At 35.6% G+C, this 26,241-nt stretch overlaps 1 protein-coding gene across 3 annotated transcripts in view; it reads right to left on the bottom strand.

Moving 5' to 3' along the window:
* ARHGEF12 (Rho guanine nucleotide exchange factor 12) overlaps nucleotides 1–26,241 on the bottom strand; it is a 143,256-nt gene that overhangs the window by 40,786 nt on the left and 76,229 nt on the right. For 2 of the 3 annotated variants that reach the window (XM_047751872.1, XM_047751873.1), the window contains 8 exons: nucleotides 24,618–24,675; nucleotides 22,193–22,371; nucleotides 20,640–20,717; nucleotides 20,324–20,443; nucleotides 18,436–18,576; nucleotides 12,286–12,360; nucleotides 2,245–2,337; nucleotides 197–307 (listed from right to left, as the gene is read on the bottom strand). In XM_047751872.1, coding sequence (XP_047607828.1) covers nucleotides 197–307; nucleotides 2,245–2,337; nucleotides 12,286–12,360; nucleotides 18,436–18,576; nucleotides 20,324–20,443; nucleotides 20,640–20,717; nucleotides 22,193–22,371; nucleotides 24,618–24,675 — 855 coding nt within the window. The remainder of the gene's footprint in view (nucleotides 1–196; nucleotides 308–2,244; nucleotides 2,338–12,285; nucleotides 12,361–18,435; nucleotides 18,577–20,323; nucleotides 20,444–20,639; nucleotides 20,718–22,192; nucleotides 22,372–24,617; nucleotides 24,676–26,241) is intronic. The other variant, XM_047751874.1, reaches the window with a different exon arrangement.

Genomic DNA, 26,241 nt, shown 5'->3' with positions numbered 1-26,241 from the left:
CCATAAACAATGCAGTTATTACCATATAACCAAGGCTATTAAAAAATTAGTAATATTTTAATCATTTTTCATATCTATCCTTTTATCTTTGGAAAACTGAAAGAAGTCTGTCCACTCATCTTGCTGAAGTGAAAAGATTTTTGGTATGTGAATCAATGTACGAACACTGAATTGGCTAAATCATAAAATAGATTACCAGTGTTGCAGGGTCAAACTGTGAAACTACATGGTGTAAGAAAACAGCCAAGTGAGCAGGGCGAGATTTTAGCAGTTCAATGCTCTGGAAACAGCTGCATTGTCCATTGATCTAGAAAAAGAAATAATTACACATCAGTAATGCCTATATATATATATATATATATATATATATATATATATGTATATATATATGTATGTGTATATATATATATATATATGTATATATATATGTATGTATATATATATATACACACACACACACACATACACATGCAAAATGTAATATCAGCTCAATTAAGCATAACAATCCAAATTTCACTTTGACCTACCCTAAAAAAATTTCAGATTAAAAAAAAATTTCACTGGAATTTATTAACAACATAGGCTATGGAATGTCTTCCTTTGAAAATTCATAATCTCTTGGGGATAGGTTGGAAGAAATTCCATCGTGGAAGAATCCAAGTCTAGAAGATGATTACCAAGGAGTTCACATGTCTACAAATCAGTATGCAAAAAACAGTTTAACAACACTTCTAAAGATATAAGGGAAGGCCTTTTGGTCTAATAACAAAGTAGCTGTCTTCCTTTCCTTTTGGACTGATTACAGAAATGTTGGTAGGAAATGGAGTTGTATGATTTAAAGAAGACAACTCCTAGAATACTTGTATATTTCCAAACTACACTGAATACAGAAAACAGCAATAAACTTAAGATGACCTAGAATCATATAAATTAATCTAAATGAACAATATTAATTCTATATAATCACTTTCAGAAAATACAAGAGGAGGAACACTTCCCAACTCATTCTAGGAGTCCAGCATTAGCCAACCATCAAAACTAAAGACATTACAAAAAAAGAAAACTACAGATTAATATCCCCCATAAAAAAGATACAAAAAATCCTTAGCAAAACAGCAGCAAATTGAATCCAACAATATTATAAAAAAGAAAATACATTATGACCAACTGGAATTTATCCCAGGATGCAAAGCTGTTTCAACAAGCTAATAATATCAATCAATATAATTTACCACATTAAGGGACTAAATTAAAAAAAAAGATCGTCTCATTCAACAAAACTCAACATCCATTCATGACCAAAAAAACCCCAAAACTCTTATCAAACTGGCAACAGAAGGAAACTTTCTTGATCTAAAAAAAATTATCTATAAAAATGTATACCTAATATCATAATTATAAAAGACTGAATGCTTTCTCCCTAAGATCAAGAATAAGGCAAGGATGTCCTGTTTCACCACACCGATTCAGCCTCATACCAGAAACCCTAACTAGTGCAATAAAGGTAAGAACAAGAAATAAAAGATAGGAGTGCCCGTCGTGGCTCAGTGGTTAATGAATCTGACTATGAACCATAAGGTTGCAGGTTCAATCCCTGGCCTCACTCAGTGGTGTTGCTGTGAGCTGTGGTGTAGGTCGCAGACATGGCTCAGATCCCACGTTGCTGTGGCTCTGGCATAAGCCATTGGCTACAGCTCCGACTGGACCCCTAGCCTGGGAACCTCCATATGCCATGGGTGCAGCCCTAGAAAATACAAAAAAAAAAAAAAGACAAAAAGAACAAAAAAAGAAATAAAAGATAAACATATTGGAAACAAGGAAATAAAAACTGTCTCTATTCATGACCAAGTATGTGGAAAGTCCTCGAAAGATATTTTGAAAAGCTCTTAGAAGCAGTGAGTTTACTAACAAGATCATGGAATACAAGGATGAAAACAAAGCCAATCATATTCCTATATACCATCAATAAACAACTGGAATTTGAAATTTTCAAAAATTTGTAACATCCCCCTCTCCCAAGAAGAAGTACTTATTAGGTATAAATCAATGACTTCTTATCAGCTTTAAACGTAAAGCCATTTCTATTGGTCAAAGCTAAAATGAGCAATTAGCCAATTAATCTTAGTTCTAAAATTTTTAGCTTCAAATCTTTATTCTCCAAAAAGTGTGCATTTTCTGTAAGAAATCAAACATTTCAGAAAATAAATAATTGCTTTGCTTTATTTTTAGAAAAGAAGTCATCACCTGTTCATGTTCAGTACCAAAGTCATCATCCTCTGCTCCAATAATATGAGGTGCTATACGGGTAGAGGGACTCCCAATAAGTGACTGCGTGTCCTGTAACATTCAGAGAAAAGGAACAGAAAGTTATCTGGTGGTCAATTTCAGAAAGAGAATAAAACCAAACCATCTGAAAGACATGATTTTACACGATTGGATTTCCTTTTATTTATTTTCTTTAGATATTTAATTTTCAAAGTGGTTTTCAAATTTTCAAGGCTAATAACTGCTTCAGCAAAGAAAACCACAGAGTACTGATCATTTTGGGGGGGGGATATTTCCTGAAAATAATAAACACATTTTGTTTTAGCTTTGGTTATCTGATTCTAATCCCTCTCTGTATACTTCATTTATTATCATACATAGCTAAACCTTGTTAGAGAAAGAAATAAAGCTGGATTACATAAATAATTACAATTTTAAAAAGTCAGATTAAGAAAAGCGAATGGGTGACAATAGGACAAAGGAAAAAATGAGAGTAGAAATAACACGACTTTAGCAGAGAGGTTAATACAAAGATTTCTATTAATGTCACATAATTGAAAGCAGTCACTGAACTCTATTTTTCATTTGAAATTCATTTTCATAAGTACCTAATTCAGGGGTTTTAAACCCTGGCACTGTTGACATTTGGGGGCCAGATAATTCTTTGTTGTGGGGGCTGTCCTATGCATTGTAATATGCATAGCAGCATCCTTGGCCTCTACACACCCACTAGATGCCAGAAGCAGCCTCCCAGTGACGACAATCAAAAATGCTTCCAGAAATTGCCAAATGTCCCCTGGGGGACAAAATCACTCCTGGTTGAAAAATCACAGGCATAATGCAATAAAATTTTCAAGTAATCACACAAACACTGCTATAGAAACAATGATAATAAGACTGTAAAAATAAATTATAGGTTAGCAAATATCACTCCCATGCAATAGTTCATCCATGTGTCAATTCACTTACAAAGTCAGATTCGGCATGCAAAAGGCAGTGTAGGGAATTAGTGTATAATGTAAAAAATATGGAATGTTTGAATACCACAAGTACTGAAATCAATGACTATACAGTATTAAGGGAAAGACAAAATTTGGAACAAATAGGAAGAGAATGAATTTGGCTTAAATCTGGCAGCAGCTGATGTGTAGGATCTGGAGTTGAGCAGAGTGAGGCTGTAGTGATTTGGGAGTCATCTACATAGTAGTTACAGTTGAAACTATGTATATGGACCCAAGTTAAAAATTAAATGAAAAATGCATAGCTATAATTTTTCTTCCTTAATTGTATTTTGACTCTATTGTTTGCATTTCCTAATTTGATTCTGCTTCTTTTACTTTGTTTTTTTTCCTTTGTTTTAGGACCACACCTGCAGCATATGGAGGTTCCCAGGCTAGGGGTCCAATTGGAGCTGCAGCTGCCGGCCTACGCCACAGCCACAGCAATGCCAGATCCAAGCCACATCTGTGACCTACACCATAGCTCAGGGCAACACTGGACCCTTAACCCACTGAGTGAGGCCAGGGATTGAACCTGCAACCTCATGGATTATAGTCAGATTCATTTCCACTGAGCCGTGATAGGAACTCCTACTCTTGTTTTTTTAAACTCCAAGGCTTTAATAATTAAAAAAAAAAAATCAGGTGAAACAAAAATATTTTTAGCATATTAGTGAGACAACTTTTGATTTTATAGCTGATATGATGTTTCTTATTTTTCAACAGTCCTTCTGTTGCTAATAATATATGAATTACAATATACTATTAGACAAGGTGGTAGAGTAGAACTGGAGCCACTTCCTCTCACAAAAACACCAAAATCACAATGAACTGCTGAAAAACAAAAAAGATGGAGAACTACCAAAAAAGATATACCTAAAAACAAAGAAGAAGCCACAATGAGAAAGTAGGAGGAGTGCTTCTGTGGTATAGTCAAATCCTATACCTGCCAGGTGGGTGACCCACAAACTGTAAAATAATTATACTTCAGAGGTTCTCCCACAGGAGTGAGAGTTCTGAACCTTCAGGTCAGGTTCCCCAGCCTGAAGGTCTGGCATAGGAAGAGGCCCTCCAGAGCATTTGGCTTTGAAGGCCAGAGGAGCTTGAGTACAGGAGCTCCATAGGACTGGGAAAAACAGAGACTGTACTCTTAGAGGACACCCAGAGTTTCACATGTACTGGGTCCCAGGGCAAAGTAGTGACTCCATAGGAGTCTGGATCAGACCCACCTGCAGGTTTTGGAGGGTCTCTTGAGGAGGCAGGGGTTGGTTGTGGCTCAGCGTGGGGGCAGGTCACTGGAGGCAGAGGCTCCAGGGAATATCATTGGCATGAGCTCCCCAGCACCTGGGAGGTTGCCATTTTGGAAATGAGACCTGGCCCCACCCAAAAGCCTGCAGGCTCCAGTGCTGAGATGCTTCAGGCAAAAAAACCAAAAAGGTAGGAACACAGCCTGACCCATCAGCAGACAGCCTGCCTAAAAGGGCATCCTAGGCACATAGCTCCTTCTAAACACACCCCACAACATGGCCCTGCTCACCAGAAGAACAAGACTCAGCTCTACTACCAGCAGGCAGGTACCAGTCCATCCTACCAATAAGCCTGCAAAAACCTCTGGATCAACTTTACCTGCCAGGGGTAGATAACAAAAGCAGAGGGGCTATAGTGCTGCAGCTTATGGAAGGGAGACCAAAAACAGAAAATTAGCCAAATGAGATGGCAGAAAAATAAATATGTTTTGGATGAAAGAATAAGACAAAACCCAATAAGAAGAGCTAAATGAAGTGGAGACAGGCAACCTACTGAAAAAAGAACTCAGAGTAATGATAGTAAAGATGATCCAAGATCTTGGGGAAAAATTGGAGGCGCAGACCAAGAAATTACAACAAACATTTAACAAAGAGCTAGAAGCTTTAAAGCACAAACAGAGATGAACAATAAAATAACTGAAATGAAAAATACACTAGAAGGAATCAATAGCAGAGTATATGAGGCAGAAGAACAAATAAGTGAGCTGGAAGACAGATTGGTGGAAATCACTGCCATGGAACAGAATAAAGAAAAAAGAATGAAAACAAATGAAGACAGTTTAAGAGACCTCTGGGACAACATTAAATGTACCAACATTTGCATTATAGGGGTTCCAGAAGGAGAAAAGAAGGAGAAAGGGATAGATAAAATATTTGAAGAGATAATAGCTGAAAACTTTCCTAACATAGGAAGCACTCATTGAAATCCAGGATGAGTACAGAGACCAATACAAAATTAACCAAAGAAGGAACATACCAATACAAAATTAACCAAAGAAGCCACATATTAATCAAATAGACCAAAATTAAAGACGAAGAGAAAATAATAAAAGCAACAAGGAAAAAGCAACAAGTAACATACAAAGAATTCCCCATAAGTTCATTAGCTGATTTTTCAACAGAAATTCTGCAGGTCAAAAGAGAGTGGTACAAAATATTTAAAGTGTTAAAAGGGAAAAACCTACAACCAAGATAGTCTACCCAGCAAGGCTCTCATTTGGATGTGATGGAGAAATCAAAAGTTTTACAAACAAACAAAAGCTAAGAGAATTCATTACCACCAAACAAGCTTTATGACAAATGCTAAAAAAACTTCTCTAGGCAGTAAAGGCCACAGTTAGAAAAAAGAAAATTATGAATGGGAAAGCTCTGGTAAAGGCAAACATATAGTAAAGGTAGGAAATTATCCACACAGAAATATGATATCAAAACCAGAAATCATGAGAAGAGGAGAGTATATATGCAAGATACTGGAAAGGCATTTGAAATTAAGATATCAGCTTAAAACAATCTTGTATATATGGAGACTGTATATCAAAACCTTAGGGTAACCACAAACCCAAATCTGCAATAGATGCACACAGAGAAGAAGAAAAAACAATCAACACACAACACTAAAGATAGTCATTAAACCACAAAAGAAGAGAACAAAATAGGAAGGGAAGAAAAAAGACCTATAAAAACAAATCCAAAACAGTTAACAACATGGCAATAAGAACACCCACACTGATAATGACCTCAAATATGAATGGATTAAATGCTCCAACCAAGAGACACACACTGGCTGAATGGATACAAAAACAAGACCCATATATATGCTGTCTACAAGAGACTCACTTCAGATCTAGAGACATAAACAGATCGAAACTTAGGAGATGAAAAAAGGTATTCCATGCAAATGGAAATCAAAGGAAAGCTGTAGAAGCAATACTCGTATCAGACAAAACAGACTTTAAAATAAGGACAAAGAATTCCCATTACGGCTCAGTGGGTTAAGAACCTGAAGTAGTCTCAGTGAGCACACAGATTAGATCCCTGGCCTCATTCATTGGGCTAAGGATCCAGTGTTGCTATAAGCTATGGCATACATCACAGATATATCTTGGATCCAGTATTGCAATGGCTGTGATGTAGGCCTGCAGCTACAGTTCTGATTCAACCCCTAGCCCAGGAACTTTCATATGCCACGGGTACAGCTGTAAAAAGAATAAAATAAAATAAAGACAGTTATAAGAGACAAAGAAGGAAGCTACATAATGATCAAAGGATCAATCCAAGAAGAAGATAAAACAATTGTAAATATATATATGCACCCAGCACAGGAGTACTTCAATATATAAGGCAAATGCTAAGAGCCATAAAAGGAGAAATCAACAGTAACACAGTAATTCTGAGGGACTTTAATACCCCACTTAACATCAATGGACAGATCATCCAGAAATAAAATCAATAAGGAAACACAGGCCTTAAATGACACAGTAGACCAGATGGACTTAATTAATATTTATATAACATTCCATCCAAAGCAGCAGAATACATTCTTCTCAAGTGCATATGGAAGATTCTCCAGGATAGATCACATGCTGGGCCACAGAGCAAGCCTCAGTAAATTTAAGAAAACAAATCATATCAAGCATATTTTCTTACCACAATGCTATGAGGCTAGAAATCAACTATAGGAAAAAAATTGCAAAAAGCACAAACACCTGGAACCCAAACATCATGCTACTAAAAAACCAATGGATCACTGAAGAAATCAAACAGGAAATCAAAAAATACCTAGATATAAATAAAAATGAAAATTCAACAATCCAAAACCTACGGAATGTAGCAAAAGTAGTTCCAAGAGAAAGTTTTTGCAATAAAATCTTATCTCAGGAAACAAGAAAAATCTCAAATAAACAATCTAAACTTACACCTAAAGCAACTAGAGAAAGAAGAATAAAAAAACCCTGAAGTTAGTAGAAGGAAAGAAATCATAAAGATCAGAGCAGAAGTAAACAGAACAGAGACAAAGAAAATAACAGAAAAGGTCAATGAAACTAAGTTAGTTCTTTGAAAAGATAAACAAAATTGATAAATCTTCAGCCAGACTCCTGCAGAAAAAAAGAGAGGGCTCAATTCAATAAAATTAGAAATGAAAAAGGGAAGTTACAACTGACACCAAGGAAATACAAAGGATAATAAGAGATGACTACAAGCAACTATATGTAAATAAAATGGACAACCTAGAAGAAATGGACAAAGTCTTGGAAAGGCACAATCTTCCAAGACTGAACCAGGAAGAAATAGAAAATGTGAACAGAGCAGTCACAAGTATTGAAATTGAAACTGTGATTAAAAATTTTCCAACAAACAGAAGTCCAAGACCAGACAAATTCTTGGTGAATTCTATCAAACATTTAGAGAAGAGTTAATACCTATCCTTCTGAAACTATTCCAGAGGAAGGGACACTCCCAAATTCATTATGTGAGGCCACATAAACCAGACAAAAATACCACACACAAAAAATTTACAGGCCAATATCACTGATATCTATAGATGCAAAAATCCTCAACAAAATACTAGCAAATCAAATCCAACAGTATATTAAACACATCATGATCAAGAAGGATTTGTCTCCTGGATGCAAGGCTTTTTTTGATATCCGCAAATCAGTCATTATGATACACATTAACAAACTAAAGAATAAAAACCAATTGATCATCTCAATAGATGCAGAAAAAGTTACTGAAAAAATTCAACAGCGATTTATGATTAAAAACCCTCCAGAAAGTGGGCTTAGTGGAAAGCTACCTCAACATAATAAAGGCCATATATGACAAATATACAGCTAACATCATATTCAATGGTGAGAAGCTGAAAGCATTTCCTCTAAGATCAGGAACAAGACAAGGATGTCTGCTCTTGCTATTTTTTTTTTGTCTTTTTGCCTTTTCTAGGGCCACTTCCTGTGGCATATGGAGGTTCCCAGGCTAGGGGTCGAATCAGAGCTGTAGCCGCCGGCCTACACCAGAGCCACAGCAACGTGGGATCCGAGCCACGTCTGCAACCACAAACCCAAATCTGCAATAGATGCACACAGAGAAGAAGAACACTGGATCCTTAGCCCACTGAGCAAGGCCAGGGACAGAACCCACCACCTCACGGTTCCTAGTTGGATTTGTTAACCACTGTGCCACAATGGGAACTCCTTGCTACATTTTTTTCAACACAGGTTTTGAAGTCCTATCCATGGCAATTAGAAGAAAAAGAAACAAAAGGAATCAAATTGGAAAAGAAGTAAAACTGTCACTGTTTGCAGGTGACATGATACTATACATAGAAAATTCTAAAGATGCTATTAGGAAACTATTACAATTCATCAATGGGTCCAGTAAAGTTGCAGGATTAATACAGAGAAATCTCCTGCATTTCTATACATTAACAACAAAAGATCAGAAAGAAAAATTAAGGAAACAATGCCATTTACCATTGCATCAAAGAAAATAAAATACCTAGGTATAAACCTACCTAAGTAGGCAGAAGACCTGTACTCTGAAAACTATAAGACACTGATGAAAGAAATCAAAGATAACACGAACAGATGGAAAAACATACCATATTCTTGGACTGGAAAAAATCAATAGTGCCAAAACAACTATACTATCCAAGGAGATCTACATATTCAATGCAATCCCTATCAAATCACCAATGGCATTTTTCACAGAATTAGAACCAAAATATTTGATATTTTTATGGAAACACAAAGGACCTCAAATAGCCAAAAGCAATCCTGAGAAAGAAAATTAGAGCTGGAGAAATCAGGCTACAAAACTATAGTCATCAAAACAGTGTGGTATTGACAAAAAACAGAAATTCAGATCAATGGAACAGGATAGAAGACCTAGAAATAACCCATGCACTTACAGTCAATTAATCTATGACAAAGGAAGCAAGAATATATAGTGGAAAAAACATTTAATTAAGTGGTGCTGGGTAAACTGGACAGCTACATTTATATGTAAGGAAAAAAACAGCATTCTCTAATACCATACACAAAAATAAACTCAAAATGAATTAAATGTAAGACTGGATACTATGAAAAAAATCTTAGAGAAAAACATAGGCACAACATTCTTGATAAAAATTGTAGCAATATCTTTTTAGATCCACCTCCTAGAGTAATGAAAATAAAAACAAAATAAAGAAATGGGATCTAATTAAACTTAAAATCTTTTGCATAGCAAAGGAAACAAAAAACAAAATGAAAAGACAACCCACAGAATGGGAGAAAATATTTGCAAAGTGACCAAAATCAAAATATACAATTAATGCAGCTCAAGATAAAAAATAAACAACCCAACTGAAAAATGGGCAGAAGATCTAAATAGACAATTCTCTAAAAAAGACATAGATGGCCCAGAAGCACATGAAAAGATACTCAACACTGTTAATTATTAGAGAAATGCAAATCAAAATGACCATGAGGTAACACCTCACACTGGTCAGAATGGCCATCATCAAAAAGTCTACCAATAAATGCTGGAGAGGGTGTGGGAAAAAGGGAGTCCTCCTATACTGTTGGTGGGAATGTAAACTGGTAAAACCACTATAGAAATCAGTATGGTGGTTCCTCCAAAAAAAAAGAGAACTACCATATGGTCCAGAAATCCTACTTCTGGGCATATATCCAGAGAAAACTCTAATTCAAAGAGAAACATGAACCCCAATGCTCCTTGCAGCACTATTTAGAATAGCCAAGACATGGAAGCAACCTAAATGTCCATCAACAGAAAAATTAATAAAGAAGATGTGATACACACACACAATGGAATATTACTGAGCCATAAAAAATAATGAAATAATGCCATTTACAGCAACATGGTTGGACCTAGAGATTATCACACTAAGAAAATCAGACAAAGACAAACACATGACATCATTTACATGTGGAATCTAAAAGAAAAAAAAATGATACAAATGAACTTATTTACGAAACAGAAACAGACTGACAGACTCAGAAAACAAACTTATGTATGGTTACCAAAGGGGAAAGATGGGGGGAAGGGATGGATTGGCAGTTTGGGATTGGCATATGCACACTACTTTATATGGAATGGATGGTCAACAAAGACCTGCTGTAAAGCACAGGGGACCTCTACTCAATATTCTGTGATAACCTATATGGGAAAATAATCTGTATAGCAGAAATTTACACAAAATTGTAAATCTACTATACTTTTTTTTGGGGGGGGGGGTCTTTTCTAGGACCGCACCCACGGCATATGGCGGTTCCCAGGCTAGGGGTCTAATCGGAGCTACAGCTGCTGGCCTACACCACAGCCACAGCAATGTGGGATCCAAGCCGAGTCTGCAACCTACAGCACAGCTCACCGCAACACCGGATCCTTAACCCACTGAGCGAGGCCAGGGATTGAACCAGCAACCTCATGGTTCCTAGTTGTGTTAGTTAACCACTGAGCCATGACCGGAACTCCTCTACTATACTTTAATAAAATTTTTTAAAATGAGAAAAACACATATTTCTACAGACTGAATGAGAAACAGATTATGAGAATATAGCTCTCTGATATTAAGCTAGAGAAATGTAAGATAATGCTACTCTTCTCATTAAATTTTATTGAAAAAAAAAATGCTGTTAAATCTTTTACTATGAAACTGTATACAAGTCCTAATTAGAAAATAAAATCAGAATGCTGAAAGCATTCAATTAAGAATACTAGCAATTCCATTTCTGAGTATATACCCAAAGGAATCGAAAGGAAGAACTTGAACAGATACTTATTTGTAGACCCATGTTCAGAGTAGCATTATTCACAACAGCCAAAAGGTGGAAACAACCCAGTGTCCACTGATAAATGAATGGATAAACAAAATTTGGTATATACATACAATGGATTATTATTCAGCCTTAAAAAGGAAGGAAATTCTGATGCATGGTAAATCATTGATAAACCTTGAAGACATTATGCTAAGTGAAATAAGCTGGTCACGAAAGGACAAGTATTGTATTATTCGACTTATATGAAGTTCCTAGTCAAATTCATAGAGACAGAAAGTAAAATGGTGGCAGCCAGGGGCTGGAGAGAGAGAATAATGGTGAGTTAATGTTTAATAGGTACCAAGTTTCAGTTGGGGAAGATGAAAGAGTTCAAGATATAGATGTGATGGTTGCACAACGATGTGAATGTAAGTTAATGCCAATGAACTTAAAAATGGTTAAAACAGTAAATTTTATGTTATGGTATTTTATTACCAAAAAGAAAAGGCCACATAATAAAACTAATTATGGAATAGTTCTCCATTTATCAAATCTTTATTAAGTTCCTTTTCCTTTAGTAAGTTTAATATTTTTTTCAGAGTTCCCATCATGAGTCAGCAGTAACAAACCCGACTACTATCCATGAGGATGTGAGTTTGATCCCTGGCCTCGCTCAGTGTGTTAAGATCCGGTGCTGCCGTGAGCTATACTGCAGGTTGCAGACGCGGCTCAGATATCACATTGATGTGGGCTGCAGCTCCAATTTGACCCCTAGTCTGAAAAGTTCCATATGCCACAGGCGTAGCCCCAAAAAGACAAAAAAAAAAAAAAAATATATATATATATATACACACACACACACACACAAACACACAAATATCAAATACATTTGTCACTTACATAGAAGGAAAGCTAAAGAAAATACTATCATTTCATGGATTTCATACTCACAGTGTCCTGATTTACTTCACTTTTCTCTGGGTTTTCCTCTAGATAAATCCTCTCTTTCAGACCACTCTTGGGACTCTAATGAAAAAAAAAAAAAAAAAAAAAGGATGCTCATTTCATTTCATTTCAATAGGGGATAAAGAAAAACAGCATGAAAGAATAACATTCTGAATTTCATATCCGTATTTAAAACTACTAAATACCTCTCATGTAATATTTAACTCCGCTACTTTTCATCTGATTTTGGCAAGTCACTTAATTCTCTTACTTTTCAGTTTTATGTTGATAAGACATTACAGAACCAATAGAATAGTTTTATTTCATTTTTAGGCCTGGGGTAATTTCTAGCAAATAACTCTAAGTATATATACTACATATCTCAAACTCATTACGTCAAAAATCGAACTCTATCCATTTCCTCTAACACCCTCTGTCCTAAACTCTACTTTCTACCCAAGTTAAAAGCATTTTGGCCTATTTATATGAAGGAAAATAGGCATCTGTCAATTTTTCTTAGGTGAAACTGTTGTACAGATTTTTATAAAATTTACATGGTATGTTTGGGATCACCTAATATAAAATATAAACTATATGATATGCAGAACTTCAATTTTGGGGGTCAAGGAACACCACAAGCATGGGAGCAATTCTTTAGAGCAGCTGAAAATGAGGTATGAAAGATTTTTGTGTGAATGCTAAGATAGAAGATACATGCTACCTAAACATATACCAAGATACCATAAGATAGAGAAAACAGCAGTTTCAAACATAAGCCCTACCTGGGAGAAATGGATGTTCTGAATCAAGAAATAAAAAAGATAAAGCTAGAACAGCCTTGGAGTTCCTGTCTTGGATCAGTGGAAACGAATCTCACTAGTACCCATGAGGATGCAGGTTCGATTCTTGACCTTGCTTAGTAGGTTAAGGATCTGGCGTTGCCATGAGCTTGGAGTAGGCCGGCAGCTCTAGGCTCCAATTCGACCCCTAGCCTGGGAACTTCCATATTCTGTGGCCATAAAAAGCAAAAAAAAAAAAAAAAAAAAAGCTAGAATAAACTTGTCACACCAAAAAACAAGAAAGCTCTGTTACTGGGAATTCACGTCCAAAGAACACAGAAGACAATGAAGGGGCTCCCAATGGCCAAAAAAGGGGGGACAATTTAAGAATCAAAAAGAATAATAATTGCAATGGACTGAAATGTAATACACAAATATGTTACAAGTCTATGAATTCAGGAGTTCCCTGTAGCCTAGCAGTTAAGGATTCACTGTTGTCACTGCTGTGGCTTGGCTTTAATCCCAAGCCTGGGAATATATGCATAATGTGGGTATAGACAGAAAAAAAAAAAGGTCTATGAATTCAAAATATTAAACACGAACACACACTCGAGCACACGTGGGCACATATCCCTAAATTAGAGACCTTTGGAGTTTCTTAGAGCACCAACTCTTTGGAAAACAATAAAATATTTACCCTGAATTTCCTGCATAAGCTATATTCTGTGGTAATTTATCAGCTAGTAAGAGAAAATTCTTCTTTATAAAAATAATTTCATCTAATAAATACAGAAGGAAGGACAAAATTATAATATTTTTTGAAACCATTAAATTATGGATACAAGAATTCCGATATCAGTGGCAGGTAAAAACATTAGACAAAAGCTTAATGGAGAAATTTATAACGAAGGAATCATGCTGACATCATCTGAATGCCTTTTACAAACTTAACAATCACAGAAAGACAACCAGGCATTCTCCCCCTGATGTGAGGTAATAGGATATACACAGTGCCACCCAGGAATTGTTCTTGCCAAATAATAATTCTCAAACCTTAATCTGTTCAAGACTCTAGATCTTACTATCAATTTTCAGGAAATATATACTAAAGGAGCATGTTAGACAACACCATGAAAAGACAATTAGAATGTGGGTTGCTTTACTGAACACATGACCTAGTTTAACAAAAATATAGCAGGAAAAAAAAAAAGAGAAGAGAACTATTATGAATTAAGAGACTTATCAACCGAAGGCTGAAGATCTTAACTGGATCCTGATTCAAATAAACCAATTGCAAAAAGACCATTATAAGACTATTAAGGACATCAAATTTCATACTAAGAAAATATTAATTAAGACGAGGGAGTTCCCATTGTGGTTTAGTGGGTTAAGAACCTGACGTAGTCTCTATGACAATGCAGGTTTAATCCCTGGCCTTGCCCGGTGGGTTAAGGATCCAGAGTTACTGCAGGATGGTCAAAGATGTGGCTCGGATCTGGCACTGCTGTGGCATGGGCCAGCAGTTGCAGCTCTGATTCAACCCCTAGCCTAGGAACTTCCATATGCTATGGGTAAGGCCTTAAAAGAATAAATAAATAAATAAAATTTCAACATTAATTTAAAAAAAGACTTGATAACAGTATTATGGCCATAACTTTTTAGTCTTTTCTCTTAAGGATGCGTATTAATGAAATAAAGTCTTGGATTTACTTTAATCAGTTATTTGGACTGGATGCAGAATAAGGGAAGATAGACAAAAACAAGGTGGAGCACTTGGTAATGACTGCTGAGCTGGGTAGTCTGGGACAGGAGGGGGATCATTATGCTACTCCATTTTTCAATAGGTTTGTAACTTTTCAAAATAATTTTTAAAAAGCAAGCCACAAATTGAAAATCCAAGAGGCAGATGCTCTAAGTTTCAGATGATGATTTGTGATCAATTTGCTTCTCTTGTGAGAACTGGGTCTGTAGGTATTCTTTAAAGCCTTTTCTGAGATAAGCAAAAGCGGGGAATTTTACAAGGATAATGATATTGCAAACACTACAAGGAGATTATTTTATAGAAAGGAGCAGAAAGTGGAAAAAATTGAAAGCACTGACTGGCTCCTACAATCTTAATATCATACAACTGAAACAAACATGGAAATCCATAAGCTCAAAGCAGCACATCTCTAGTTTCAAAAAGAAACCTGTAGGATTTATACAAAGTTTGCTATGTATTCAGCAAATATCCTAGTCTGCACTATACATATCTCACCTGGATTTCCACAACATCCTCTCATTTGGCCTCAGTTTCCCCATCTATAACATGTTGATATTGCTTTTTTAACATTATTACGAATTAAAAAGAGTATCTTCAGGAGTTCCCATTGTGGCTCAGTGGTAACGAACCAGACAAGATCCATGAGGACATGGGTTTGATCCCTGGCCTTGCTCAACAGGTTAAGGATCCGGCATTGCCATGAGCTGTGGTGTAGGTCACCCATATGGCTTGGATCTGGCGTTGCTGTGGCTGTGGTGTAGGCCCGCAGCTATACCTCTGATTCAACCCCTAGCCTGGGAACTTCTATATGCTGTGGGTGCAGCCCTAAAAAGAAAAAAAAAGAAAAAAAGAAAAAAAAAAGAGTATCTGTAAAGCATTAGGTGTGACTACCATCACAAAGCAGGTATTCAATACATGGTGACAATTTATTAGCCAATTAACACACATTGTTAAGTTCCTCTTAAGCCAAGCAGTCTTCTTTTCTTACTGATCTCCCTGGTCTCTTTATTTCATTTTCCACACTGACATGTTTCCAACTGTGTCTCTCCTCTGCATGCAAGATAAAGCCTAAACTCTACTCATTCACTAATTCATATACTGATTAAACACCAATGACACTGTCAAACAGCCTTCATTAACTGGAATGTCTGTTTCAAAACTTGCCAATTCACTCTGTATTTCATAAAGTTATATTTCTAAGCCACAGATTTTACTGTTAACATTTCAATACAAAATAAAATTCAAATTTTTAATTCATATCTCTTGATCTGAATTCCTACAATCTGTCAGTCTATATGGAGACATATAGTTAAATATGATGGGCACTCTGCTCTCAAGAAATTTTTTATTTAATGATAGAAATAAGCCAACAGAGAGGGGGAAAAAGCACTAAATCAAAAGGGAGAAATGCAAGAAGGATTTCCAAAAACAGTACATGTTCAATAGCTGGAACAAGTTGATCTGATTATAACCTGGACTCAGGACGTTGTTTCTAAGATCAACACTAGCAATTTCATCAGTAACTCTAATATACTAGTAAAATTTTCACTGCTCTACCAAAATGTTATGCATTTGCATACCTTGGAACCTTTAAATGCTTTAAGAACGTTTTAGAACCAGGTAGAGGCAGATCACTAATTAGCTGAGTAAGTTCAGTAAGTTGAGACTCACTTTGGCCTCAGATTTTCTTTTGTTAAGTTGTGATAACAATACTACTATTTCAAAATGCTGTTCTAAGAATTAACTAAGATAGAAAATGTAAAACACTTATTACAGCTTATGGTATGTACACCAATAAATAACTTATAATTTTTTTCTTGACTCAAAATTGAAATCTTTCATTAACACAGTTAGCCTATCCAAACATAAGACTCCTATCACCTTCTTTCAAAAAAAAATTTTAAAAACCTCAAATTCTCCTTGCATGAGGAACTGAGTCACCGGGCCTAAGCCTCAAAAGGTGTCCTAAATGATGGCTTAATCCAATGATCCAGTGGCTTTCTTTTTTTTTCTTTTTGTTTTTTAGGGCTGCACCTGAAGCATATGGAGGTTCCCTGCCAGCCTATGCCACAGCCACAGCCACAGCAACACTAAATCTTAGCCACATAGGTGACTTACACCACAACTCATGGCAATACCAGATCTTTAACCCACTGAGCAGGGTCAGAGTTCGAACCCACGTCCTCATGGATATTAATCGGGTTTGTTTCTGCTGAGTCACAATGGAACCTCCCTCGATTTCCTTTTTTTTTTTTACCATAACCTTTTAAGAGAAATTTTATATTGTTAACCAGCACGTGCATGCACACACACACCCCTACCCATGTATACATATACACCAAGTCACAAAAGGTAACACTTACCTCTTTTACATGCAAAGCACTCTTATTTCCTATTCTATTCTTTTTTAAAAATGCTGGCCGCAACCCACTAAATTAATTTTTATGACCCGCATTAAAAAACACTGATTTACATTACTTCCTTCATTGTTTTTAAAGAGATCTATTTTTAGGTAATTACTCCTATCATGGCATACTACCTACAAATTACTGCTGAATAAATAATTTAGCTTTCAAGTATTCATATAACTTTGGGAGTTCTCTGATGGCCTAGTGGGTTGAGGGTCCTGGGTTCTCACCGCTATGGCTCTGGTTGCTGCTGGGCGGCATAGGTTCAATCCCTGGCCCAGGAATTCCCACATACTGCCTGTGTGGCAAAAAAGAAAAAAAAATACCAAAAAAAAAAACCCAAAACAACAAGAGAGAACCTGAAATAAACGTTGCAACTCTCATTAAAAAAAAAAAAAAAAAAGTATTCATACGGTGCTGCATCATATTCAACTTAAAATATCTTTCTTTTTTTTTTTTGTCTTTTGTCCTTTTAGGGCTGCACCTATAGCACATAGAGGTTCCCAGGCTAGGGGTCTAATTGGAGCTGTTGCTGCTGGCCTATGCCACAGCCACAGCAATGCCAGATTCAAGCCGCATCTACAACCTACACCACAGCTCAGGGCAACACCGGATCCTTAACCCACAGAAGGAGGCCAGGGATTGAACCTGCAACCTCATGGTTCCTAGTTGGATTCGTTTCCTCTGCATCAGGACGGGAACTCTCTTTTTTTTTTTGTATTTTCTTGTCTTAACAAATACCCACTCTTACCTGGCAATTTCTGGGTTAACCAAGAAAGCATTCCTAAACATGGGCTATTAAGTGAAGTCTAGCTAAGAGGACTAAGGCTTTTCCTCTTTGTAATGGCAAAATGCCCCATGATTCGAGACTGAGTCACTCTAACCACAAATGGAATATTAAAATGCTCTTAAAGATATCAACAGTTGGCCTCTCGGTTCAGTAAGAAAGCACTGGCATTATTAACTTCTCTACCCACAAACAAGACGCCTGCTGGGAAATTCCATCTCCTCAAAAGAAACATTTGGCAATGGTGGCCAAGGGAAAAAGTGACCTCTTGAATTAAAAGCTCATATACAACAGTGTCCAGAATTTCTGTTCATCAAACTGTTGTATTAAGGATGGTGGCGATAAAAACTAAGTAAACAGAAAATGCCTCTAAGTTCACATAACTTAGAGAAAAACACAAGATAAAGACAGAACACTTACATCTGCACTGTCACTACTGGGCCGGGAAGCATCTCCACTGCAATAGTCACTTCTGCCTAGTCCATCACCAGGATCTCCTTCTACTTCACTGACTGTTAGTGTGTCACCTAATGGCTTGGAGGATGTAACTACAGCTCCATCCTAAAAGAGATTAAGCACACACACAAACACATTAAAAACAAACAACAACAAAACCTTTTCATTACTAACTGCATAAAGAAACAGAGTTGCATTGAAAGCTCAGTGAGGACTGTCAAAAGTCAGCCAGTTTGATGTGATCAAAAATACTTAACGTTCTAAAAGTTAAAAGCCTAAATAAGTACGAATTCCGTGGTTCTAAAGTGGCATGGCCTTAAAAGACAGGGAAATGATATTTCAGTAGAGAGAATATAATTTCAAACCTCCAAATAAAGCAAAAAGATAAAATTGTCTGTTAAGTTATATAATTTACATTTCCTGCCTGTTGGTAAAGATAACTTGCGGTTAACTGCCTTCCAATATTTAGAACTTCAGTAAATTGTCAATTCTGGGATACAATGCTATACCACAAATTATTATAAGCTTTTAAAAGCAGGAACCACAGTTTTACTGTTTGAACAGAGTAAGATTATTGTCTTTGCTCAGTAGTAATAACAACATAAAGCTGTCAGTATTACTGAGGCTGAATAGTCAAAACTTCATATAGCCAATGGCACTAAAAGTAATATAATAATGTAAAATGCTAAGTACACTGAACTTTGAGGTCAGGCCTTACAAATCATATGAGCCATTTCACCAGTTCAGGCCCTAGTTTTCACAACTATGGCATGACCTTTTTTTTTTTTTTTTTTTAAAGCTTTAAAATGAGCATATCAGGACAGATGATTTCAAAGAATCCTTTTTTTTTTTTTTTTTTTGTCTTTTTGCTATTTCTTGGGCCGCTCCCGTGGCATATGGAGGTTCCCAGGCTAGGGGTCCAATTGGAGCTGTAGCCACCGGCCTACACCAGAGCCACAGCAAGGCGGGATCCGAGCCGTGTCTGCAACCTACACCACAGCTCACGGCAACGCCGGATCCTTAACCCACTGAGCGAGGCCAGGGATCGAACCCGCAACCTCATGGTTCCTAGTCGGATCAAAGAATCCTTTTAGTTCTATGACCCTAAGGACCTAACTCATGAAGAATAACAAATAAGCAAGTTTTACTTATTTCTCCATATCCCAAAGCTAAATATTATAGAATGTCATTCTGGTTGACACAGAGAGGCTGAGCTATTTTTTCTAACAAGACTATTATCTCCAGACCTTATACCTACATAGAAAATCTGCTGAAGTCTAGTTTTACACTAGAATAAAAATATAGTTATTAAGAACACAAACACGCATGGAATTCATCGGACTGGATTTAAATTACAGTTCCATCACTTTTGAGCTACATGATTTTAGACAAGTTAATTTCTCTGAGTTTCTCTATGAGTTTATGTAAAATGGGGGAAACCAACAGTAGCTAATCTCAGAGGGTTATTGTACAGATTAAATAAGAAAAATCTTATATCCCTACTTAAAAACATAACTGCTGTTCTGTTTCAAAACGGCAGAATAAACCTCAAAAATTTAAATATATATATATTTAAATATGTCTTAGTAATTTGTCATATCAAAGCAAAAGCACTCAATTCTTTCTAAAATTATTGTGGAGCAAAGCATGATTATCATGAGCAAGCAAATGATCAGAAGCCCACATGATCTTTTAGTTAATCATTATTTCTGTAACATCCTACACAGGACATCCTGTTGGCCTATGCTAGAAAAATCACTTTTAAAAAAGGCAACTGCAACACTCTCTGACACATTCCCAGAAGAAAATTCTCCTACAAAAAGTTGGGTAGCACTTTTAATAGTGATGCTACCTGAGCAAAGCCTGTGGCTTTGGATAACTGCTCTTGCAGCTGAGGAATGTGTTTCTTGGCCTCTTGGATCTCTTTTAGCAATCTTTGGGCAGGTGTTCGGTTGTAATCTTCCTGCAATAACTGAAAAGTTATAAAAATATTTCAAGAATTAATTACTTATGTCAAGAAAATATTTTAAAAGTCTATTCTTAATCAATAAAATAGCTGATGGCATTGATTACAATAGTGCTTGATTATGATTACAATAAATAGCAACCCAACTATGCCTACTCACATTTTTACTGGCTGGTACCTAGCCCCATTTCTAACTTAGTACCTGTAGCCGTTCCTGTTCTTTCTGTAACATTTTTCTCAGAATTTCTACTTTCTGGTTATGAACCACATTGTTTTCCTCCTAGAAGAAGATAAAAAACAAAAAAACAAACAAGAACCAATGCAAGGAAAGTGACGCTAAAATAAGCAATGAAAATGAGTCCTACAATGTTACATCTCAACTCCAACATTCATTACCTATTAGGATTTTCTTTATTTCCAGCAGTTATGATAACAGGCTTTTAGATATGACACTTACAGATAAAAGATGACAGCAATATTTCAGTCCTTCTATTTATACACTTTTGCTAAACTAGGTTCAAAAAGATTAAATATTGATATTAGTTGGAGAAATGAAGTTGTCTTAAAAAGTATAAGAATAACATCTTATATTTTACCTCCTTTGGATTTTTACTATCAATCCCTTTGTTTGGCTCAAATTTCCAGTACTTCCTACCTGAAATATTAGACAGTGCCCTGATTCATCTCCTGCCATCTCTCCTTGTCTTACAACCCCATAATACTTTATCGAATTAGTCTTCCTAAAATTCTGCTATAATCACATCACTCTCTTACGCAAAAAAAAAAAAAATTGTAATATATTCTTACTGCCCATCCAGTTACATGTAAACTAGCCTTGTAGTTGTGACTTTTCAAAGTAGTCTTACTTTTTTTTTTTTTTTTTTTTTGGCTGTACCCTCACCATGTGGAAGTTTCCAGGCTTGGGACTGAACCTGCACACAGTAGCAACCCAACCCACTGCAGTGACAATGCCAGATCCTTAACCTGCTGTGCCACAGGAGACTCCAATAGTCTTTTACTTTTTTCAAGCTTATGTTCTACTACATAAATCTTTTACAGGCACCAGCCAAACAAGAGTCCTGATGGTTTCCCAGAAATACTTGATGTTTTCTTGGCTCTTTACCTCTGTTTATTCTACTTCCTCTATCTGGGATACCTTCCTCCTCATTGCCACCACTTAAATGTTACCAGTTTTTCGAGGCTCAATTCAAATAACAGCTTTCCATAAAGCCCTTCCTTATCACAAATGGATATGTTTTTTTCCTCCTTTGAAATCACACAGCACCTAATCATATTTTCCTTCTCGTAATGTCTACATTCTGCCTTTGTAGTATAATTACTTGTATACTCTTCATTCAGTCTCAAACAACAAAGTTTTATTAAGCACTTACTACCACACACTAAACAATATTTTTGCTGTGTCCCCAGACACAACAATAAACAAAACAAACAACCCTGCCAACTCTCTTACAATATGTACTCTAAGATAACAAGGGACCTGGAACACAGGATATCTGACTTACTCTTTTGTGGGTGGCACCCTGTTTTTCATACAGTAGGTATTAAATATTTATTGAATTAAATCTGTTATCCCAACACCTTGTAATCATTTCAAATTATTATGCAATTTTTTATCAGCAAGTTATTTTCTAGAATCTTAAATCTGTTCATCCACTCGACACTTCAAAACTCTTAACATAAACAAAAGGCATCGTTATACAACTGAACATTTACAAAGACGTTTTTCACTCTTACCCCCATGAGCACAGGACTAGTAATTCTCTCCATATTCCCAGATGTGCCAGGTGAATGAGGGGATGTCATGATGGGAGACATATGTCCAATGACTGATGGTTCTACTTCAGAATCAGCGAGTGGAATCTGGGGCGACCCTGGTGGGCGTCCCTGAACAGTGAGAGCTACATAGGAACCCGCTTCAGGTAGCGAAATGGAAGAAAGGGGAAGGAAGAGAAAATAACATCGTCAAAAAAATTTTACAGCATTTTTACTGCTTATCCTTTGAAAGTTCTAAAAAGTCCAGTTATGTAAGAAAGTTTCATCTGCTAATCATTTCTCCACAGAAAAAGAATCCAACTTGCCAACTTGTTATTTCTCCTTTGTGACTCACCTAAAAATCTAAAAGAGTGATGCCATTTTCAGAGAGCAAATTACTACTCTCATAAGATCAGATTACTTAAAAGCAAATAAGATTTATAACCCCAGTGATTTTTCATTTTTAATTTAGAGAAGAATGAGTTATTATCAACCATCTACTATGTTTGATTTCTCAGATGCAAAGTTTTAAAATTATCACATTAAGATAGACTAATTAGAGGCAAGGTTTAATTTTCCGTAATACAGTGATGCAATTTTAAATTAACTTTTAAAAATGAGTGTGAAAAAAAATACCCACAAAACCCAGAAATAAAGCACAACATATAAGTAGTGGTTTTTAATTTTAAAATTTTGCTAGGTATTTTACAGGGAAAAAACTATGGAAAGTAAAATTACCCATACCCAGAAAGACGTAACAACAGATATTCATTACTTATCCAGAATCAATAAGAAATAATACTTTCCAAGTAAATGACTTTTCTAGATAACTGAGCTTTAATAACAAACTTTTACTCTTAAGACTTTTCAGTAGAACTTTAAAATGTATTTCACACTTTTTCTCCTAATTTAATCTTCCCATGGAACACACTGGCAATTATTTCACAGCGCCTGGAGTTATAAAAACTTTTTTTTTTTTAACACTTCCTGGTTGGTCACACATGCTGTGATATTTGGGGGATTTTAAGTAAATACATTTTTAAAACTTTTCCAATATATTTCTCTCTGTCACTAAGTTATCTAATATATCTTACTGACTTAAACATGTGGTTCCTTCATAGTTCTTCCCATCTCTTCTTTAGCTGTTTTTAAATTGGTTTGATTTGAAACCACTTCTATTATGCCTAGACTATGCAGTAAAGAGTAGGATATGAGGGAGCTCTACTACAAGTATAGTACAAAGGGTTTAGGCATTTCAAATTTGTATCCGTTTTGGACCCTCAAGAGTGTTTTATGATTATTTTGGGTTTTTAGCTAAGTTCTTCTTATTAGATATAGTCCTAGGATTTAATTTAGTAAAAATGATGTTGGAACAAGGTCAATATATAACCTAAAAAGCTAAAGAAATCATCTCACTTTTTATATTCTGCAATAGTTACTAGACACATTTATTAGCATAAACCATCATATTTATGTAGCACATACAAATTTATAAATCACTATCTTATTAAATAAGTAATCAAATTTATTTAAGTAAGAAGATCTAATTCTGAGCACCCCTTTTCTTTTTAACATGTACTAAATAAAGTTAAGGACTTTAGGTCAAAGTGACCATTTTAGAGCACTGGTACTCTAATGAAAAGGTAAAGGAATTCATGGGTTGTATTATCTAAGCAATAATAAGACCAAGAAGGATTTCAGTTCATTAAATTTATTCTAAAGATGCCCACTTAATGAAAAGAAATAATATGAAATAAAAAAGTAGTGTTTCTGCTTGGCCATAAACAACTATCTCTTATTTGCAGTCCACTTTACTGTGGAATAGTCTGATGCAGAAGATTATAAATTCTTAACCCTAGAGATTTCCAAGAGAAAACCATGCCCCTGGATTTTTTTAATGATTTACTTACCTAAGGGAACGTGATTATGCTACATGATTTTGAAAGTTCTATTTCAGTTCATTTAGGCCATTGTGTCTGATTTCCCAACCTCTTTCCTCTCAGGTTAACTCATGCATTTCTTTCAAATATGGTTTCAATATTACCAAGAATAAAATGACAAGGACATCACAATCAACCGCATATATGAAGTAGACTAAAGATAGTTATTAGTAAATTAATAATTTTCACCTCAGACTTTCCTTTAATGCAAGGGTCAGGAAACTCTAGCCAAGGGACTAAATTCAACCCACAGATTATTTTGGCAAATAAAGTTTTACTGAAACACAGCCACACCCATTCATTTATGTATCATCTATGGCTGCTCCCATGTTACAATGAGAGTCAAGTAGTAGACTATATGGCTCACAAAGCCTAAAAAATTCCCCATCTGGCCTATTGCAGAAAACATTAGATGACTTTTGCTTTAAGGGTTTCAGAAAACAAGACTGAGAATAACATTCACCTACATTTGATTAGCTTTACCACTTCCAAATGGTTTGAATGAGTCACCAGAGTTCCATTCACCTGTAAGAAAATGATAACATCTGTCAGATACATTCTTTTTTTCTTTTTAGAATAAATAATGCTTGTTTATTACATATATTTGTTTATTAATATATTTGTTTCAGTGCACTGGAAATTTACTATTTACTTTATTTTTTTATTTTTAATTTTCTTTGCTTTTTAGGGCCTCACCCATAGCATATGGAAGTCCCCAGGCTAGGGGTCAAATCAGAGCTACAGCTGCTGGCCTGCACCACAGCCACAGCAACATGGGATCTGAGCTGCATCTGTGACCTACACCACAGGTCATGTCAATGCTGAATCCTTAACCCACTGAATAAGGCCAGGGATTGAACCTGCATCCTCATGGATCCTAGCCGGGATCATTAACTGCTGAGCCATGAAGGGAACTCCCTTCAGATACAGTCTAATTGAGACAATGGATAAAGTGACTTCAGGAATTATTATACATAATATAAGCAATTATAATAAACAGGGCTATATTAAAATGTATGTATTTGGTTCGACATTTATTTCTACGACTATTCTATAAGGTATACTCAGGAACAAAATGAACTTGACCACAAAAATGGGCCTTGATTTAAAGGACATTGTAACTTATTCACCATGAAAAATGACAAAACATCCTATGTAACAGACTTACAAATCTACCACAGATTTACAAATCCTTCACAATGAAGGACCCTTGCAAATAGAAAAGCTCTTTGCTTTTAATAACAAATGCACTGATTTGTGAAAAGCATAATACATTTTAAAAGGATGAATAAGCAATGTTTCTAAAATAATACTCAATTTACTTTTAGATTTCCAGTCATGACTTAATCTTTACAAAGAAAATTAATTTTCAAACGGGCTAAATGTAGGAAGTATCATCCAAACCACTAAATGAAACATCAAACAGATCTAACATAAACATCAAAATCCATCAAATGGATCTAAATTAACATTACTTTTTCTCTCATGCTAGTAATACTAATTTTTACAAGTTCAAATATATCAGAGTATAAAATGGAAATAAAAGTATGCCTATCATCCCCACCAGAGATGACCACTATGGACCATACTGTTTAATCTTTGAGATACTATTCTATGCTAGCATACACGAACCAAATACACAGTTACACATGCATATACATTATAACTGTGTTTTTATGCAAATAAAAATATTTTTATTGTACTATAGATATCTTTCAATATAGGTACAAATAGACCTGATCCATACTTTTTAAAAGCTACAGACGAAATGCAATTTATTTCTCTAGCCCTCGGTTTATGCATACTAAGATTGTTTACAAGTTTTCAATATGATAATGCTTAAACGAATGTTCCTGTACACATACCACTCCAGGTTTGTACACCTATTTCATTAGGTAAGCTCCTAAAAGCAAAATTGTGGTCAGGGTAGTTTTTAAAAGTATCTAGCTTTTGATACACATTCATAAATTCCCATTCAGATTTTACCTAATTTATATTCATAACAAGCTTATGAGAGTAGCCATTTTACCATAACCAAACTATGCCAAATGTGTATCATAAATCTTTAAAATTTCTGACAACCAAATATAT

The sequence above is a fragment of the Phacochoerus africanus genome, chromosome 11, assembly GCF_016906955.1.
Source record: "Phacochoerus africanus isolate WHEZ1 chromosome 11, ROS_Pafr_v1, whole genome shotgun sequence".
NCBI classification, from domain to species: Eukaryota; Metazoa; Chordata; class Mammalia; order Artiodactyla; family Suidae; genus Phacochoerus; species Phacochoerus africanus.
The sequence above is the reverse complement of the archived record's forward strand: the minus strand, read 5'-3'. Positions and strand labels throughout refer to the sequence as shown.